This window comes from Elephantulus edwardii, unplaced genomic scaffold (assembly GCF_000299155.1).
Source record: "Elephantulus edwardii isolate Elephantulus edwardi_28Jun2011 unplaced genomic scaffold, EleEdw1.0 scaffold00094, whole genome shotgun sequence".
Lineage (NCBI taxonomy): Eukaryota > Metazoa > Chordata > Mammalia > Macroscelidea > Macroscelididae > Elephantulus > Elephantulus edwardii.
Genome location: NW_006399844.1, coordinates 9,350,433 through 9,368,820, shown reverse-complemented (window position 1 = coordinate 9,368,820; position 18,388 = coordinate 9,350,433). Strand labels below are relative to the sequence as shown.

Here is an 18,388-nt window from a genome sequence, read left to right as displayed (position 1 = left end):
AGAACCTCTCTTCAGCCATGTTGCTCTGTCCACTAAGCACCAGGACAAGGACAGGAAAGTGGGAAGTTACTTGGCACAGAGCTGCTGAGCCATCAGAGGCTTCTCGAAGTCCCCCTGGGCCACGTGTCCGATTGGTTGGGTTTTCTGGGCTGGATGTGGGCAGGGAATGGATTTATCTCCCGTCTCTCCCCTTTCTCAGGGGCGTTCCTCCTTCCCTACACCATCATGGCCATTTTTGGAGGGATCCCGCTCTTCTACATGGAACTTGCGCTGGGCCAGTACCACAGAAATGGATGCATTTCAATATGGAGGAAGATCTGCCCAATATTCAAAGGTGAGTGAAAGGCTTGGGTGATGGCTGCATGGGGCCTCCTGAGAAGATGTGAGAAGCAGGGGACCTTCTGGAATCACTCAGGCCTCACTGTTCCTGGGGTAGTTAAGTTTTTTGTTTGTTTTGTTGTTGCAAAATGAACTTTTTGAATAAATAAACAAAAAGACTCTTGTAGCAGAGGGTTTATCTGTTCCTTAGTCAAGAAGTTTCTTATGAAACACATCTAAGAATTTTTTGTTTTGCTTTGTTTTTATTTTTATTGCTTTGCTTACAATGTTCATATATATATTGTGTTTCACACTATTATTATTCATTCACATTGTGTTTCATACAATTATTCTCATGAATTATGTTTTATAAAAGTAATCACTACTGGACCTTGTCCATCATTACCCTGTCTTTTTGCCCAGGTCCTTCCCATAAAAATATGAGAAAATGCTTCATGCATTTTCATGTCATCCTTGTGCAAGGGCCATGCTAATTTTCTCTGTACCTGTCTAATTTTGGTATATGTGCTGCCAAAGAAAGTTTTTTACTGTAAAGTTGTTGATTTGGCAAATGCTTTGTTGTACATAGTTTTGTCACAATAATATAATGCATTTAGGTATGTGTGTAAAAGGAGACCAAAATAAATGATAATTGAAATAATACATTTTTGAAGAAAATAAAAGGTAAAATGGACTTTTCAATACATTGGCAACATGCTAACACATTTTCTGAAAATGACATCACTTTGCAGATAGACAGAAATAATGTATTGGATTATCATTTTCAACTTCCTGAGACCTTGGGGAGTGAAATGAGAAACAGTGCCCCTACCCCACCTCCACCACCACCGGGCAGTCTGCTGTACTGTGGTGGCTTGCATGTGGCTATAGTGCTGGAAACGATGTCATCACTATTTCAAATACCAGCAGGGTCACATAGAGTGGGCAGGTTTCAATGGTTCTTCCAAACTAAAAGTGTCTAGGAAGACAAGCTTGGCAATCTCTTTCCAAAATTAGTCAATGGAATCCCTGTACAGAACAATAAAATATTCCAGAATATACTACTTGACATGAGCAACCTGGGTTGGTTGTTGTTGCTTTGTGCCATTGAGTGACCTGACACTCAGAGCAACCCTATGTATAATAGTCTGAACTCTATCCTATTCTGAGTCAATCTCACTGACTCTGACACACCTGCCCCAATTGCCCTAACTACTGGGTCAGTCTACCTCACCCTGGATCTTCCTCTCTTGCACTGTGCCTCCAACCTTCCAAGTGTGATCTCCTTGTCCAAGGACTGGTCCCTCCTGGCTACATGCCCAAAGTGTGTGAGACAGAGTGACAAAATCCTTGCCTCCAAGGAACAGCCTGGTTTTACCCTCTCCAGGCAGGATAAACCTGTTCTCTTGGCAGTCCATGATACATTCAGTACTCTTCTCCAGCACCACAACTCAAAGGCATCACTTCTTCTTCTGTCATATTTAGTCGTTGTCCAGCTCTGTGATGTATAGTAAATAATTGTGAAGACCGTGGCCTGGATCTGGCGTACTTTAGTCTCCATATTGGTATCATTGCTCTTTATCATCTTTGAGAGGTCCCTGATATCAGCTTTCCCCAGAAAAATTAACTTTTTCTTTCTTGACTGCTAGTTCCAAGATTGTTGACTCTGGAGCCAAGAAAACTAAAATTGTTAACAACCTCAATCTCTTCTCCATCTGCAATGGTGCTGCCAATTGGCCCAGTGGTGAGACTCTGTGGCTTCAACAGTGAGCTCAAAAATAACAACCACCACTTAGAAAAGATATTACTTTAATTCAGAAATTTGCTTTTGGTTTGTTAGGGGAAAAAAAAAAAAGAAAGAAATAGTAAATATCAACCAACGTGTGTTAGGATCGGGCAGCTTTGCGTTCTGTTGTCTACATGTCTGTGAGTCCGAGGCATTTCTGTGGCTGTTAACTATGAAATCCCACCTCTGCCTCTCGGGCTCCTTCACACTGGGCTGCCCCTTAGACCTGTGGGTCCTCTTTCCCTCTCTCTCACTTCCCAGGAATTGGTTATGCCATCTGCATCATTGCTTTCTACATCGCCTCCTACTACAACACCATCATGGCCTGGGCACTCTACTACCTCATCTCCTCCTTCACGGACAAGCTGCCCTGGACCAGCTGCGAGAACCCCTGGAACACCGGCAACTGCACCAACTACTTCTCTGAGGACAATGTCACCTGGACGCTCCACTCCACGTCCCCAGCGGAAGAGTTTTACACGTAAGTGCATGGAGGGTGTAGGTGAGCGGTAACCCGTCTGGGCCGGGCCACGTCCCTGACATGGCAGATTTCTGAGAGGTGAGTCAATATGAGTGAGGAGGCGACAGAGCCGGAGCTCTGGCAGGATGTGGAGTTCGGCAACCGCCTGAAGGCTCTGTAACTGGACGCTCTTGTGCCTCGCCCCTCCTTTCTGATGCCCAGTCTGCCCAGTGTACCCAGGCTGGTGTTTACCTTCATATTCCAAAATTACTCCCCAGCTTCAAACCCATTCTTCTTCCTGGGCCCTCTTCTGAGCTGTTTGTTGTGGAAGCAAAGCATCTAACTGACTTCGGATGGTGTTTAGTGTCATGTGTTAACGTCATAAGTGAGCTCTCCCTTTTAGCAGACGATTGGAGGAGGTATCATCCTCTCAAGGCTGAACTTCAAGCAGGGTGACAGTGTGAAAATAGCTATTTTTGGAGTGGCAGAGAGGCCCCAGGACCCACACATACAAATCTTCTTGTACCAAAATGCCAGTTGTGCTGTTGAGAGGGGTTTGGATCCCAGCAAGTCAACCCAGAGGTCTATCTTTGGGCTCAGTGCTCTTCGCAAGGGTGATGGTGGGTCGAGAGTCCTTCTGGGACTGTGTGGTCCTTGCAGTTCAGCGCCTCTTAGAGGCATCATGAACGATGCTCAAGTCACTGCTCAGACCTCATGAGCCTCTCTTTCACCCCAGACGCCACGTTCTACAGCTCCACCGGTCACAGGGACTCCAGGACCTGGGGGGCATCAGCTGGCAGCTTGCCCTCTGCATCATGCTGATCTTCACCGTCGTCTACTTCAGCATCTGGAAAGGTGTCAAAACATCTGGAAAGGTGAGAGGGGGCTCTGGCTGATGCTCCAGGCCGGCCAAGGGGCCCGGAGGGTCTCACAGTCAGAACCCAACCTAAAGAGAGGAGACAGTGACACTCCATGGCGCTCAATCTCTGCACTAAATCTCTTGGAAAACGAGGGGAATGGACCAATCCCAAATACCTTTAAGCCATGTGCAATATCACAGTTGGGGTACTGTGGTGGCATAGTGAGTGTTGTTGTTGTGTACTGTAGAGTCGGAACCAACCCATAGCTGACCCTCTAATGGATTTTCAGATGCAGTTAACCCCACAAGGGGGGATTTGCTCATCCTTCTCCTGCAGAGCAGCTGGTGGCCTTGAACTGCGTGCCTTCGGGATTGTCGCACAGCTTCCTACCACCTGAGCTCCCTGGTCTAGGGGGTAGGAAGTTGCAAATCTATCAGTTACTTCACAAGAGAAATATGGGCAGTCTCCTCCTGTGTGACGTACAGCCTCTGAAAACCTCTTGAGGGGTCAGCTGTGAGTTGGTTCCAACTCAGTGGCACATAACAACAACAACAGTTGCCACAATTAATCATAGTGGCAAAAATATTTTTGCAGTCATTTATTGAAAACTACCATATATACGCTTTACGTACACACTGGCTAACGATAGTTTTTCCACTTTATAGTCTCTATGTCTTAGGGGTAGCTAGTATTGGCCAAATGAGGGCAATGGTGGTTCAGTGGTGGAATTAATACCTTCCATGTAGGAGACCTAGGTTTGGTTCATGGACTATGAACTTCCTGTCCAGCCACCTTCCATCTGTCAGTGTACACTGCCCCCCCCCAATATTACTATAATACTAAACAGGCTTCAGCAGAGCTCTAAGACTAAGATGGGCTGGGAAGAAAGGCCTGGAAATCTACTGCAGAAAGCCAGTCAGTGAAAACCCTGTGGATTACCAAGGTTCTCCCTGCAGCCAATCCTGGGGATGGCAAAGGAGTGGGCAGTGTTTTCTTCCGTTTTGCATGTGATCACCGTGAGCCCGGGGCCAACGCAAAGGCAGCTGACAACAACCCAACAAGAGCACTGGCCAAGGTGTGAATCAAATCCCTGTCTAATTCTAAAGCCTGTGATCTTTCCACCACACCAACCTGCCTCTTAAAATTATAGAGGGAAAGAGGGTGAGGGTTTCCTTTCATCGAGAGCTTCAAGGAGAAATGACACAACACCTACCCACTTTCCTCCTAGCCTCGTCTGAGTGCAGTGATAACCCAACTTCCCTTCTCCCTCCTCACAGGTGGTGTGGGTGACAGCTACTTTCCCTTACATCATCCTCTCCATCCTGCTGGTGAGGGGGGCCACCCTCCCTGGAGCCTGGAGGGGTGTCCTCTTTTACCTGAAACCCAACTGGCAGAAACTCCTGGAGACAGGGGTAAGATAATGAGGTGAATGGTGAGGACTGTCTGACATTTTGCTGACCGAAGTTACTTCTCTGCCTGGGACAGACAGTAGGGGCAATTGAAATTTGCCTTTCAAATCCACTGATGCTTCAAACCAGAAATGCAAACGTGATAGGAGAGAAATCACAGTTGTTTGAACCTGATGTGTCTTTGGCATGAGCCTTGAAAGCTGATTTTTGCTGGATCCTCTGCATATGTGGAAGCATAAGAAGAGTTAGTTCCCCTCTCCACCTTATCCCACCACTGTTTTCCCCAACGGCCCTGCCTCTGCTGTGTTTCAGGTGTGGGTGGACGCCGCGGCTCAGATCTTCTTTTCTCTTGGTCCCGGCTTTGGAGTTCTGTTGGCTTTTGCCAGCTACAACAAGTTCAACAACAACTGTTACCAGTGAGTACCTGGATTCCTCGGGCAAAACTTCAAAGGGGGAGAGCAGGAAGTATCTGACCTGGAGTTGGAACTGATGACTTTAAACCTGGCCAAGCTCAAGCTGCGGTGAGACCTCAGCCAGACCACTCTCCTAGCCTGTAACCTCACCTGCACTTCTCAGGTGTTGAGAGAGGCCTATGCCACTTCCGTTTTGTGAGAGTCCTTGTATGGACAACAAACAACTCGACTCAACTCATTGCTGTTGAGTTGGGACCAGTCCATAACTGGCCCTTGACTGGGTTTCAAGGCTATAAATTGCACTGGACGAGGTTGCCCATCTTTCTCCTGAGGAGCCCCTGGGGGATTCAAACTCTCTAGGGACTATGTCAATTAATTGTAAAAAGCAGGCTGCAAAAAATTACAACACACTTTAAATATTTAACTTTAGCTGGTGTGAAGGGAGCTCTGGTGCCTAGGAAAGAAGCTGTGCTACAATCCCAAAGGCACAAAGTTCAAATCCACCAGCTGCTCCACTGGCAGAAACCCGTTGGAGGGTCATCTCTGAGTTGGTTCCAATTTGACAGTACACAGATGTGTTTAGGGAGCTCCAGGGGTGTGGTCCATAGAAACCTGTGCTGCTAACCCCAAGGTTATAGCTCCCTGGCAGTTTGAATCCACCAGGGACTCCTGGGGAGAAGGATGGGCAGTCTTCGCCTGTTCAATTTACAACCTCCAAAAAATACACTCGGGGACTGGGTTGTCATCAGTTATGAGTCAGTTCCAACTCCATGGCAGTAACTTTAACTATTTGCTATTAACTATGTATTATTTGTTTAATACCAAAAATCACAGTGCCCTGGCCTATGTCTACTCAACTCAATGCCATCCAGTTAGCGGGGTTTTCAGAGGTTATGATTACCCATCATTCTTCTTCGGAGCCAGTAGTGGAATTGAACTGCCAGAGACCCTGCCTTTGAATTAGGTGTGCAATCCCCTATGGACTAAGCCACTGAAACTCCCCGCTAGTTTATGTATGTTGCTGTCAGTATGGGCTGTCATGTCAGAATCGATCCATGGCTGATCCTCCATTGAGTTTTCAGCGGCTGTAAAACACACAGGAGGAGACTGCCCATCTTTCTCTCACAGAGCAGCTGGTGGATTTGAGCCACATGCCTTTGGGTTAGCAACACAACTCTTTATCACTAGGAAAAAGTATGATGCTGAAACAATTTTGACCAACACAAAATGTTATCATTTTAATGGCAAAGTCTCACTCTAGAATTTTTGACCAGAGGGCATTGTGCCCATTGTGACTGAAATACCATTCATCATCTCTAGACTTAAACTTGTGTTAATGAATCATAGCACAGTTGGCAACATTCCACAGTCTAATTGTGCTGATTACAAGATTTCTTCTTTGAAGGGATTCATATGCACCATGGACAGTAGGGTCCTGCATTGTCCTGACATAGACTTGTCGTCTTTTAAAAGTATTAGAGTTTCTCTAGGGCGGTCTTGTGATTCCATCTAGACAGTGTCAAAACCTTAGATCTGAATAGACAAACGCATGGAGACTAAAGTTTATTAGTGGTTGCTGGAGGCAAGAGGAAAGAGAGAGGAGAGACTCTTTGTTCAGGAATCCCTGAGGATCTGCTTATGGTGATGAAAAATTTGACCACAGATCTGAGCGACAGTTGTACATCATGATTCAGATAATCACTGCCTCTGAAATTGTACGTGTTAAAAAAAGTATGTTGACAAGTGTTGAGGTTTTATGTATCTCACACACACGTCTAGATCTGAGGACGTCACAGTTGTGAAACCAACAACCCTGGTCCAAATTTCAACAAACTTCAGAGCAAGACTTACAGGATATGGTGAGGTCTAAACTGTGGGTGATACAACACTCAACTGCTGACCAAAATGTTGACCATTCAAACCTACTCAGAGTCACCTCAGAAGACAGACTTGGCAATCCACTTCTCAAAGATCATGAGCAAAACAAACAAACAACCCCCAAAACTCTATGGAGTAGTTCTACTCTGTGTTCATGGGGTCACCACGAATGGGAATCCACTCAGCAGCTAACAACAAGAGCAATGAGTTTTGCTGTATTGAAACATGGTCAGAGCTTAGAAGATAGCTTTAATCAGCCATTGCCTGCATGCCATATACTGTGGTTATTACCATCTTTAGGGGTGATTCAGCCTGCCTGAGAGGCCTGGGCTCTGACAACAGAAGAAGATGCCAGGGGAGGCCTGAGGTCCTGTTCACTCAGCCCACTCACCCTTTCGGAGGCAGGCCAGCCTCAGTGATGCACTTACATGCCTTACACTCCCAGCCACCTCTGTTTTCTCCCCCAGAGATGCCCTGGTGACCAGTGTGGTGAACTGCATGACGAGCTTTGTTTCAGGATTTGTCATCTTCACGGTACTTGGATATATGGCCGAGATGAGGAACGAAGACGTGTCTGAAGTGGCCAAAGATGCAGGTAGGACTAGGGTTCTGTTTAGGTCCTTTGCTCCTGCTGAATTTCTCTAAGCTGCCCTGGCCCATATTTCTCTTTGCCGCTCTCTGGAGCTTTGCAAATTCTGACTCCAGAATTATTATATTGTTTAAATGAACACTCAACAGGGACATTTGTTGTTAAGTGTCATTGAGTCAAGTATGATTCGTAACAATCCTAGAAACAATGGATCTGAGCCCTATCCTGTGCGCCATCCTCATCATTTCTGATATACTCAAGGCTACTGTTACATAGTCACTATATCAATTTGGCTCATTAAGGGTTTTCCACTTTTACAGGCCTGATATCCTTTTCCAAGGATTGGCCTCTCCTAAAAACATAACCAAAGTATGTGAGATGAAGTTTCACTATCCTTGCCTCCAAGGAGCCCTCTGCATCTATTCCCAGACATAACTTGTTTGTTCTTTTGACAGTCCATGAGATATTCAGCACTCTTCTTCAATACCACAACTCAAAAGCATCAAGTCTTCTTCTGTCATTGTCCAACTTTCAGCTACATAGCAAATAATTGAAAACATTATGGTTTGGATCAGATGCACCTTAGTCTTTAAACAGACATCATATATTTTAATAGACTTTAAGAACCGTTTTTTGTGTTCAAGGATTGAGTAAAGGATTTAAAATGTCCCTATTAACTTTTTCAGAGGTTTTGGAGAAATTTTCTGCCCTGGGGATTTAAGTGTTTCCATAATTTAGGCCAGAACAGTCCTGGGGGACTTCTTAGCACGCTATATTGAGGCCATGAGCACTTTGTGGGCTAGAAAGTAAGACTTAGATAATTGCTTTAAAAACAGTGGTTTTAGGTCCTTAGTCCAGATGCCTATGCCCAATAAGCAAATGATTCATAATCCTTAGAACTGCTCCTTAGAGAAAAATAAGATCCAACTGACTCTGCCAATTGCTTGTCTAGTGTATGATGAGATTTTCATGGAAAAATAAAACAGCAGCAGATGTGGAAGTCTCAGGGCTTTCCTGCTAATAGTCTATGTGTATTTGGCATGAAGAAGTCCTCTGACCCCTTCCCCCAGAAGGAGGGCACTTTGTGAGCCCATGAGAAGTTGAGGGCATGTTCCTCACACAACCAAGAGGGACTTGTGACTATCCGGAAATTAGTATTCCAACTTCGCTTTTCTGAGATGAAAGATGTTGTTGTGATCATTATGTGCCCTCCAGTCAGTGCTGACTCATGGAATAGCCACAACAGAATGAAACACTGCCCAGCCCAGTGCCTTCCTCATAACTGTGACTGGCTTTGAGCCCATTAGTGCAGCCACTGAGTCACTCCTCTTATTGAGGATCTTCTCTCAACTAAGGGGCCTAAATGCTCTGGGATTTTAGAAGTATCAACTCTAGCCCCAAAGGAGAGTACTGAATTAGGATATTGTTGATGCTTTTGAGCTTTGGTGTTGGAGAAGAGTGCTGAGGGTACCATGGACTGCTAAGAAAACAAACAGATTCATCTTGGACAGGGTTAAACCAGGCTGCTCCTTGGAGGCAAGAATTCCGAGGCTTCGTCTGACATACTTTGGTCAGGTTGTAAGGAGAGGGACATCATGCTTGGGAGGGTGGAGGGCACGCACAGGAGGGGAAGGCCCTCTGGGAGGTGGGTTAATTTGGTAACCGGGGCAATTGGGATGAGTGTGTCGGAGACAATGAGATTGGCACAGGACAGAGCAGAGTTTAGAGTTGTTGTACATAGGGTCGCTATGAGTCGCAAGCGACTTGACGGCACATAACAACAACAACAACAACAAATGATTATTAGTTTGTGTAACTCTGCTAGTCTCAAGTTTGTGTCCATCACCAATGGAATTGTTGATGAGACTGAGGGTTCCTCTCTAATGGCTCTGTAGGGCAGAGCCTGGTGACAACTCCCTTCTCTCTCCTCCATCTCAGGCCCCAGCCTCCTCTTCATCACATATGCAGAAGCCATAGCCAACATGCCAGCATCCACGTTCTTCGCCATCATCTTCTTCCTGATGTTAATCACCTTGGGCTTGGATAGTACGGTAAGTGAATGAGGAAGGACATGGGCCAGAGGAAGACCAAGGGGAAGTGGAGAAAGAAAAGGAAGCTTTGGCCATTCTCCCCCATTTTGCCCATCCCAGGTGGACTTGACTGCTGGCGTAACCTTGCTTCCTTCTTTACTTCTGAGTGATAGCACTCAGCACCCTTTGGGCATTTGAGTGAAGTAAAGAGAGCAAGTGCCACGTGGGGATGGCCATGTCTGACCTTTATCAGCTTCACAAAGGGAAACTGTCCCGATCAACAGCATCAATACACAAAACCAATTCCTATGAGATCAGACATATCCCCACATTCCCATATCTTTTTCTACTCATCTCAACACCAATTTTATTGTTTTATGGCTCTAAAATATGATGTGATAGCTCACAGACCACACAGATCCCTATTGGGGAAGTCGAAAGGTTATAATTCAGATTAATAGCAGAATACAGTTAAGACAGTTCCCAAAATGTGCACAAAGTCACCTCAGCCTTGAGCCTTGCAGTGTTTATAAGTTCTCAGTCTTGCTAATATTGGCTTCCCACCCACTATTCTCAGTCTCAGTCCTGCCAATATTGGTCCTCCCCCTACTGTTGTCCAGCAAGTTTCTCAGTCCTGACAATATTGGCTTCCTCACCTCAAAGTCCCATCTCACATCAATTCTCCAGGTCAGCTATGGATACTGCTGCCATCTTGAAGCATGTCTTATATTTTCCTGCCTGCTCTTCACCGAGGTAGAGAATGTTTCTACCCTATTCTCTGGCAGGGGAGAATTCTGATTCTTCTGGCTAAAAGCTATTCAGTTTACTGGTGAGACTAGCCAATCCTCTTGTAGGTTGTTGAGACGGGCCAATCCCTTTGTGGAATGGTAGATAGCCAATTCCATAGCAAAGTCAAGTAAAGGCTGGAAAAGTCTTATTGAAAGATAAACTCCATGTTATTAATGTGATAAAGTGGGCCAAATGTCCAGCACAACATATGTGAACTATTATTCTTGTGCACTGACCTTAGACCAGATGATGGTCTCTAAATGTCACTCAGATCAGTCTGTGTCTCAGTGCTCCACCTACTATCTGACCCAATTCCTTGCACTGGCTTGGGTTGAATGAATCTTAGCTTGAATAGGCCCTTCTAAAATGACTGGAGTCTCTCCAAGACCTTTAGGGCACCTTACAAATGCAGGTCTGCCCATGTGCTCTATTTTCTTTCCTGGGGTTGTTTTTTAAGATGGAATACAAATATGTAAAAATTCTGGTGCTTGTGGAGGTTGGTGAGGCTGGAAAGCTGGTCATGATTGGCTTTACGTGCACCCAGTGGTCTCTGAGATCTTGATATGGGACCTAATTCCTGACTGTGTGCTTTCTGGGAAGTAGCTAACTTGACCTAAGGCCTTCACTATGACCATGGGTGTTTTCCTCTTAGTTCGCAGGTTTGGAGGGGGTGATCACAGCTGTGCTGGATGAGTTCCCCCACATCTGGGCCAAGCGTCGGGAGTGGTGTGTGCTGGGGGTGGTTACCACTTGCTTCTTTGGATCTCTGGTCACCCTGACTTTTGTGAGTACCATTCCTTCACTTTTGAGAGGGTCTTCCCATGGCAGTGTGATCTATAAGAAGCCTCCCAGTCCACTCAGTGACTGACCTTTGGGACCAAAGGAGGAGTTATCATGGTCATTAAAATTTGTCACCAAGGATAAGAAGAAAAGTTGTTTCTGGAACGATCTGGTTCTGAGATCCATACATAGTATCTGCAGATTCTTCCCATTTTATAGCAGATCCAACTAGACTTGAGGCTTAACAAAATGTCTAGTCAGCACCTAGGATCAATTTTCTGTTATCACTACTAAAAGCTGCTTTCTTGGGAGGATTGTCTCAAAGCTCAGAACATCTGAAGACTGACATCTTGTGTTTATAGCCATGTCAATTCCAGGCAGTGGTAAGGAAATCAGACCTCTCTAGCTTTTTAAGAAATTTTTTAAAAAAAATGTATAGCTGAGTCAAATGCTGTCCATGTGCATAGTGCCCACAGGCACCTCAGGTTTGTGTTCTCCTGATCAAGGCGGGCTTAATGCATACACATCTTCAAGTTGACCCCAGTGACTGCAGAGCTTCTTCAGGGTGGTAACACGCTGAGTGGAACACGGGAAGCCCGAGTCAAGACAGAAGGCGAGATTATGAGCCTTATGCTCAATATATCTAGTATCACGACACTCCCTGGCAGTTTCAAGTCTTTGGAGAGCAGGATCTTGAGGATAATGGGCACAGCAGGTCTGCAATTGCTGGGAGAAAGCTGAAAATAGATTCAAAGAGCATTTGGAGTTGTACACTTGAAACTTAGTTGGAAGAGCCAACAAGTGCAAAGGAAGTATTCCCTGGGTTTAGATGAAACATGAGCCCCATCTGAGCACCTCAGGAAGTAGGCTCTGGAATACTAATACTAGGTCCATGGTGGGAATTTTTTCAAATGCTCTTAAGAATTTGTCTTAGAGCTGATCTCTCATTGAGGTTTCCAAGCTGTAAATCACCACGTGAGGAGATTGCTCATTTTTCTTCTAGAAACTTCTGCAGCCCCTGCATGGTACAAAAAGTGTACATTCTTGACTGCCAACTGAAGGGTTAGAAGTTCAAGTCTGCCTAGAAGCACCTCAACAGAAACCTGGCCATCTATTTCCCCAAAATCAGTCTCATTGAACCTGTGGAACACAGCTCTACACTGGCAGGCATAAAATTGCCTTGAGTCAGAATCAACTAATGATTAACTAGTTTTAAGGTTCTGCAGACACCTCTAGTCAGGAGAAGGCAGTGCCTCAAGGGGCCCTTAACCAGCTTCACAATCTCATTTCCAGGGAGGGGCCTACGTGGTGAAGCTGCTGGAGGAATATGCGACAGGGCCTGCGGTCCTCACGGTCGTACTGATTGAAGCAGTCGCTGTGTCTTGGTTCTATGGTAAGCTGCTGCCTACAGTAAACAGCCGTCCTCTCTGTATCAGCCCCGAGTGAACAGAATAGATGACTGATTTCACCAAAGAAAAGGAAGCTCTGTTTACAAGGCGTAACCTCCTGATGTTGTTTGTTGTTTGATGCCGTCAAGTCATAGACGATTCATAGCCACCCTATGAACGAACGGCCTGAGCACTGTTCGTACATAGAGTTTCCGGAGGCAAGCCATTTCGGAAGTGGATGCTGCTCCTGCTTCCAGAACCTCCTGATAGGCCTATAAAATAATCTCAGCCTTCTTCAGAATTAGGTTATTTTCTCCACAAATTAACCATGCTAGAAAAGGAGGAGGGTCAGAGAAAGAAAAGAAAACCCTCAACAAGATGAATAGACACAATGACTGTAGCAAAGGTCTGGAGCGTATCAGAGATGGTGAGGATTCCGTGGGATAGGGCAAGACTCAGATCTGTTGTTCAGAGAGGGTCGATATGAGTCACACTTGACCGATGGCACCTAACAACATCTTGAGATAACACTGTTCCTTTTGGGTTCAGATGTTTACCTAGTGGAGATATTTGACATGATTCCATATAGCTCACGTCTGGTGAGTGCTGTGAAGAGAATGACTGGTTCGAAGAACCAGATGGAGAACAAAGAGATAGTGTGTGATGAATGCATTTTCAGAGTGGACTTTGTTGTTATGTGCCATTAAGCTGAAACAGACCCAGAGCTGATCCTCCATCTCCAGATTTTAGAGGCAGTAAATCTTATAGGAAGAGATTGCCCATCATTCTCCCTTGGAGCAGCTAATGAATTTGAACCACCCGTCTTTGGGTTGGCAGTGCAATTCCTTTCCACTAGACCACCAGAGTGACCCGTGATGATACACTACATAAAGTCAAAGTCAAATCCACTAGCATGTAATCAATTCTGACTTGTGGCGACCCTCTATTGGGCTTTCAAAGTTGTAAATTTTAATAAGAAGATATTATTGAATCTTTCTTTTGTTGAGTGGTTGGTGGGTTCAAACTGCCAATCTTTCAGTTAGCAGCCCAACACTTAACCTATGACACTGTAATCATTGGTATCGAGTTGAATGGAGTCTGCTCAGAGCTGATCCACTACTGGGTTTCTAACACTATAAACTGCATAGAAAGAGATTGTCCATCTTTCTCCTCAGGAGCCACTAGTGGATTTGAACAAATAGAGGCTCTACTTTTGAATTAGGAGAGCAACTCTTTACAGACGATGCCACCAGAACCCCTGCATGGTTATATATGTTGTTTTATGCCATCAAGTCAGAAGTGATTTATAGCTGACCCTCCCGTGGATTTTTCCAAGGCTGTAAATCATACAGGAGGACATTGCCTATCTTTCTTCTGTGGATTTGAACTGCCTGTCTTCAGGTTGGCAGTGTAACTTCCTACCCTTAAGCCACCAGAGAGCCTATGGTTTTGTAGGTAACCCCAAATTAAATTTTACATTCAAGAGCTCCCTCCAGAGTCCCAAGAAAGAGTTAAGGAGCTTACATTCTAGGGAAGAGGCAGGAATTGTTCTATTTGCATCACCTGCTTGGAAGAAAGGGCAGATTTATTATTCCCTCTGATTCTGGATAAGGAACTCTAGTGGTCCAGTGGTTAAAGGGCTTAGCTGCTAACTGTCAGATCAATGGTTTGAACCTACTGGCTGTCCTGCGGGAGAGAAAAGGGACAGTCTGTTTTCTTAAGATTTACACCTTGAGGGAGCTCTGGTGGCCTAGTGGTGAGAAGCTGTGCTGCAATGCCGAAGGCACATGGTTTGAATCCACCAGATGCTCTGCTAAAGAAGGAGGGGCAATCTCCTCCTGTGCCAGTTAGATCCAATTCTACGGTACACAACAACAATAAAAATTAAAAAGATTTATGCCTTGGACTCAGTGGGCAGTTCTCCTCTTGCCTGCAGGGTTACTTTGAGTTGGCATCCACTCACATGCCCCTGACACATATCCCAACCATGGGCAGATCCCAACCATGGGCAGGGGGCCCAGAGCCCCTGGGCGGGGATGGAGTTGATGCAACAACTGAAATAAAATAAAATTCAGAGAGAACTTATTTCATCTTTAAAATCAACAGGCTAAACAAAATCACATGTATTGTCTCATTCTAAAAATGGATTGACTTTCCTAGCTTCCACAATAAAGCATGGCAGTCCTTCTGCATAATCTAAGGGTGGGTCCACATTTTGAGTTACGCATGGGTCCACATTGTGGTTATATACTACTTTTTATTTTCTGTTACTTATTTTTTAATTTTAAATTTATTTTCATCAAAGTTTACAGAGACTTTGGATTTCCATTCATTCATTGTTGCACTTTTCTCCCTGTCTACCTCTCCCTCCAAATTAGCTTTTCATTTTGAAAAGGAAAAGATAAAAATTCTTTCATTGTTACTTATTTTTTTTAAGAGAACTCCTCCCCATTTTTTTTCAGCAAGTGTGAGCTCAAAGCATGTGAATGGCTGCATCTTGGGGAAGCACCCACAGGAAACTCTTCCTTTCTCTTCTCCTTTCTCCCCACCCCCCGTAGCCCCCGGCTCTCACTTCCGTGCCAGTTGCTTTTTATAGAAGAATCTTGATCTTGGTCTGGTGTATGAATAAGCAATATTGTGGTTAAAGTGTTGGTTCCTCTGACACTTTCCTGTATATTATCTCTGTTGGGCTGGTTCACTATTGACAAAAACCCAGCTTTGTTTTCTAGAATAACAATGAAATGAAATATATAAATATAAAAATAGAGACCTCTGGTGGTATAGCTTGTATAAAGCATTGTGCTGCTAACCCCAAGGCCATGCCTCTCTGACGATTTGAATCCACAAGTGGCTAATCAGGAGAAAGAAGAGTGTTTCTTCCCTTGTGCTTTATATCCTTGGAAATCCAATGGAGAGTAAGCCCTGAGTTGGTTCTTGAAGACAATAAGTTTGAGGGGTTGTTTCTTTTTAATATTAAAAATATATAGATAAAATATGTGTATAAATATATGCTGAAGTCTTAGAAATGTAGAATAGGAGAAGACTTCAGGCCAGCCCTACTTTATTCAGAAATAAAGCTTTGCTTGCTATGAAAATGCAATCTTGTGACAAGTTGTCCAGTTCCACTATCAAGTCCCACTGCCATTGACAGGGCAGGAATTCCAGCTCCCTTCCTCCATTTCATTCTCAATGCTGATCTCAGTGGCCTGGACCATGATGGGCAGGGGAAGAGGGACAGTCCATGTCCTCTCTCAGTCAATTTCTTTCTCTATCTGGTGATTCAGGTATCACTCAGTTCTGCAGTGACGTGAAGGAAATGCTTGGCTTCAGCCCTGGATGGTTTTGGAGGATCTGCTGGGTAGCCATCAGCCCTCTGTTTCTCCTGGTGAGTTGCCACTGCCCTTCTCTTTCTCACCCTGTGTAAAGACTTACCCTCAAATATCTATAAAAATAAATTTTATTTAAGTGTGACATATTGTATAAAAGATTGCACAGAGACATTTCACTTTCTTTCTTTAACTTTGTGTCATAAATTCTAACACCAGCTGTCCCTCTCATGGTACCCTCTACTCCTTGATAACATGTTGCAATGGCCATACAGAATTCACAAAACTTACAAGGTTTATTAGGGAAATAACAGCTTATGACTTGGGATCAAGAATGACTCAGGATACCTGTTGTTCCATCAGGATAGCTTCTCAGTTGTACCTGAATGTAGTCCTCTCCTTGATCAGAGGCCTCTCAGCCCCTTGGCCTCTTAGATCAGCTCACCCTCTGCCTTGCTCAAGAAAGTGTTAAATGCTCTCAAGCTCCACTCATAAGAACCCAGAGATGCCTGTCTTCACTAGGAGACCTTTGCCCAAAGGCACTCAGCTCTCTCACTCTGGGTTTTCAAGCTTAATTCTGTTGACAAGTAACTAGGGACAATCTAGTCCTTCGGGAAACTGCTGAGAGGTGTTCAGCTCTCGTTTCATCAGTTGGCCCACCCACTTTAGCCCCCTTGTGTGTCTGGGATGCCTCACACACGGTTCACACCAGTCTCCTGGTTCTGCTGCTGTTTCTCTCCAAGTGCTTCTCAATGTTACAGCTTTCTCTCTCTCTTTCTGTCATATGGTCCACAAGGCTCTCAGTTTAAGGACTCTTGGTTCAAAGGACACACTCCACTCCCAGCTCTTTCTTAGTTGCAGTAAAGGCCTCTCTTTCTGCCTCTGGAATGACTCATTTAAAGCCTAACATGCTGACAAATCTGACCAATCTTCTTCTTAGCATTGTTACACCTTATTTGCATAGCCCCACCCCTTTAACTGACTATATCATGGACTACCAAAAAAAATAAACAGGTATGTCTTGGAAAAAGTGCAGCCAGCATGCTCATTAGAGGCAATGATGGAGAAATTTCCTCTCACATATTTGGAGTTAGGATAGGATGTTCCTTGGAAGGGGTTATCATGCTGAGAAAGGTGGAGGGTCAGCAAAAGAGAAGAAGAAGATCCTTAACAAAATGAATTGACACAGTGTCTGCAGAAATGGGAACAAATAAATCAGAGATGATGAAGATGTCACAATATATGATAGAGTTCAGATCTGTTGTCACTATGAGTCATACTCACAACAATGGCACCTAACAACAACAACCCCATAGGGCTGCGATGAACGTTATTTGCTTTATTAACAAACTATTAATCCTCTTGAGGACCACAAGCACAAAAATAGTCCATTGAAAAGTGATCCATCCACCACACATATTCACAGAAGCACACTTTGTAACTGCCACCACCAGCTGCTGAGAAATTGGTTCTGACTCATGGTGGCATCACATGTGTCAGGGCAGAACTGTGCTTCACTGGGTTTTCAGTGGCTGGATTTTTAGAAATAGATGCCTGGACTTTCCTTCCAAGGCACCCTGGGTGGACTCGAACCTCCAGCCTTTCGGTTAGTAGCCATGGGTGTTGATTGCACCACTGAAGGGCTCCTTTATGTAATCAGACTCGTATTAAGGAGGGAAAACACCATGACTCTCAGGAGTGTCTCATGTGCCCACTCCCACTCCCCCAAGCCCAAGGTTAACCTCTATTCTGACCTCTAACACCGCATCTGGGCTTCAGTCAGTGTATCACCTCACTCCCCTGCTCAGTGTTAGTGATAAAGGACCCTTTATTCAGCACTTACACCCATTGCTCTGACTCACAACAATCCTATGAGGAAAGAGAGACAGAAAAGTTAAGGGTCCAAGGTGACACAACAAAGAAGAGCTATTTTAGATCAGGGAGCTCTGGAAAGGGTCGTGTTATTTTTACTGTTGTTATGTATTACTGAGTCTGAACCGAGCCATAGTTGACCCTCCAGCAGGTTTTCAGAGGCTTTAAATCACATGGGAGGAGAGTACTCATCTGTCTCCTACAGAGCAGCTGGTGGATTTGAACTGTGTGCCTTAGGGTTGACACCACAACTTCTTACCAGTAAGCCACCAGTGCTCCTGGAAAGGGTCATAATAATTTTGTATTTGTAATTTTGCATTCCTTCATTCCTTTTCTTATGTAGAAGCCACTGATTTCCAGAGGACATGGGTGTGAGAGTTCAGTTCCAAGGACCATCCATCCCCAGGAGTGCTCCATACTCACTCCTCCTTCTGAATACGCCCCTCGGTCCCTCTTGGTCTCTTCTGAGACAAGTGGATAAATGCTCTGC

At 44.8% G+C, this 18,388-nt stretch overlaps 1 protein-coding gene across 1 annotated transcript in view; it reads left to right on the top strand.

The window, feature by feature from the left end:
* The window catches only part of SLC6A4 (solute carrier family 6 (neurotransmitter transporter), member 4), a 29,036-nt gene that overhangs the window by 2,722 nt on the left and 7,926 nt on the right, over positions 1-18,388 (top strand). The window contains exons 2-11 of the mRNA XM_006890990.1: positions 200-334; positions 2,366-2,585; positions 3,301-3,439; positions 4,702-4,836; positions 5,146-5,249; positions 7,592-7,719; positions 9,652-9,764; positions 11,185-11,316; positions 12,606-12,705; positions 15,985-16,085. Of these exons, the coding sequence (XP_006891052.1) occupies positions 200-334; positions 2,366-2,585; positions 3,301-3,439; positions 4,702-4,836; positions 5,146-5,249; positions 7,592-7,719; positions 9,652-9,764; positions 11,185-11,316; positions 12,606-12,705; positions 15,985-16,085 (1,307 nt within the window). The remainder of the gene's footprint in view (positions 1-199; positions 335-2,365; positions 2,586-3,300; positions 3,440-4,701; positions 4,837-5,145; positions 5,250-7,591; positions 7,720-9,651; positions 9,765-11,184; positions 11,317-12,605; positions 12,706-15,984; positions 16,086-18,388) is intronic.